At 41.9% G+C, this 1,797-nt stretch overlaps 1 protein-coding gene across 1 annotated transcript; it reads left to right on the forward strand.

Annotated features, from left to right (window-relative positions):
- Window positions 1-1,219: 1,219 nt before the first annotated feature.
- LOC142204368 (olfactory receptor 1468-like) lies at window positions 1,220-1,795 on the forward strand. The gene has a single exon (XM_075275682.1). The coding sequence runs from the start codon at window positions 1,220-1,222 to the stop codon at window positions 1,793-1,795; it is 576 nt and encodes a 191-aa protein (XP_075131783.1).
- Window positions 1,796-1,797: the final 2 nt, after the last annotated feature.

The following is a 1,797-nucleotide window of genomic DNA, read 5'->3' on the forward strand; positions in this document are numbered from 1 at the left end:
GAAAATAGGTCGATTATGTCACATCCCTGCCTGTTCAGACCTCTGTGCCAACCTCTGACCGGATGTTATATAATTGTTGCAGTGTGTCAGCTCAGCCAGTCCTTTTTGTCCTCTGATTACTATGGGATTAAGTTTTGCGTGCTGGTGATTGACATCCTATCTACCTATCAACCCCGGGGCGGGTTCAGGACTTCCTATAAACTGGTCATCAGTTCATACATGGTTGGTGGCTATTGTGACTCTGTTTTTGTTAAGCATTTCTCCTTGTTCCTTATTGCATTTACTGACCTCTGATTTTTGGCTTTTGACAACTCTTTTGGATTATGATTTGGTATTATTTTGTCTCTCTGGCTTGGACCCTTGGCTTGCTGACTCCTCTTCCATGCCATATTGTCTTCTCCACATTTTGTGTTTGCACTTATATAGAGAAGGGACTGTCGCCCAGTTGTCCCTGTCATTAGGATAGTTGTGGCAAGTAGGCAGGGTCAGGGGCTGGATCAATTTTAGGACTCACTATCTCTGTCTTTCCCTTCCTCCCAGGTTTCAGAAGAAGCACTGTGGAATTGCTGAACTGGCAATTCCCAAACAGATTAGTTCCTGGACTGGCTTGACATTGCTTTGGTACCCTGAAAGAATTGTCAGGAGGGGACAATAACTGTAACCATTGGCCATGGTATATAAGGAGTGGAACATCTGGGATGGGAGATAGATTATATTGCAGGTGTTGCAAGAGACTTTCATCTATAAGTTACATCACCATTACAAGTAACATTGATCTAATTGTTCACTCAACAGTGGTCCAGCCATTGACACATTTGTAGCCAACGACTTATAGACATGTTAATGATTGATCTAATCTACACATTTTATCTAGATGGCCTTGGAAAATAATATCACCTCCATCGTTCTTCTGGGATTTTCTAATCTTCAAAGCTTCAGATTTGTCTTCTTCTTACTCTTGGTCATTATATACTGTGGGACCATTTCTGGGAACCTTCTTATCATGGTCTTGTATTTAGTGAGTAAATCCCTTCGGTCCCCCATGTACTTCTTCATTACACAGCTCTCATTGTGTGACCTCCTGCTGACCACAGATATTGTCCCCGTCCTAATTCACACTGTCCTGTATAAGGTGAGTACTATGACTCTCATTGGCTGCATCATCCAGTTTTCTTTCTTTACTATCTCAGAGTCCTCGGAATGTCTTCTCCTGTCGGTGATGTCTTATGACCGGTATGTGGCCATCTGTAACCCCCTCCATTATCACTCCATTATTAGTCATAATTTTTGTGTGATAGTAGTGGGTATAATGTGGTTGATGGGTTTCATGGTGATGCTGCTTTATGTAGTCGCTATGGGTAATTTGTTTTTCTGTGGACCACACATTATTGACCATTTCTTCTGTGATTTGGAACCCGTTCTGCAGCTCTCCTGCTCGGATACGTCCATGATTCATACACGGATCTTTATCACAGGGAGTTTGGTTCTTTTGGGACCTTTCATAGTGATAGTCATGTCTTATGTGTACATCGCCATCACCATCCTGAAGATCCCATCCAATACTGGAAGACATAAAGCCTTCTCCACCTGCAGCTCCCACCTCACTGTAGTTTCCTTATTTTATGGGGCATTAATCATGGCTTACATGTTTCCAACTAAAGGAGAATCCCTGATCCTGAGCAAAGTCCTATCTCTTGTATATACTGTGCTGATTCCATTCCTAAATCCTCTTATATACACTCTGAGGAACAGAGACATTAAAGATGCTTTTTACAAACTCAAGAATATTTTCTGATT

Source organism: Leptodactylus fuscus, chromosome 5 (genome assembly GCF_031893055.1).
Source record: "Leptodactylus fuscus isolate aLepFus1 chromosome 5, aLepFus1.hap2, whole genome shotgun sequence".
NCBI classification, from domain to species: Eukaryota; Metazoa; Chordata; class Amphibia; order Anura; family Leptodactylidae; genus Leptodactylus; species Leptodactylus fuscus.

What these genes read in the sequence shown, in the direction of transcription:
- LOC142204368 (XM_075275682.1), top strand. Translation starts at nt 1,220, where the DNA reads ATGTCTTATGACCGGTATGTGGCCATCTGTAACCCCCTCCATTATCAC.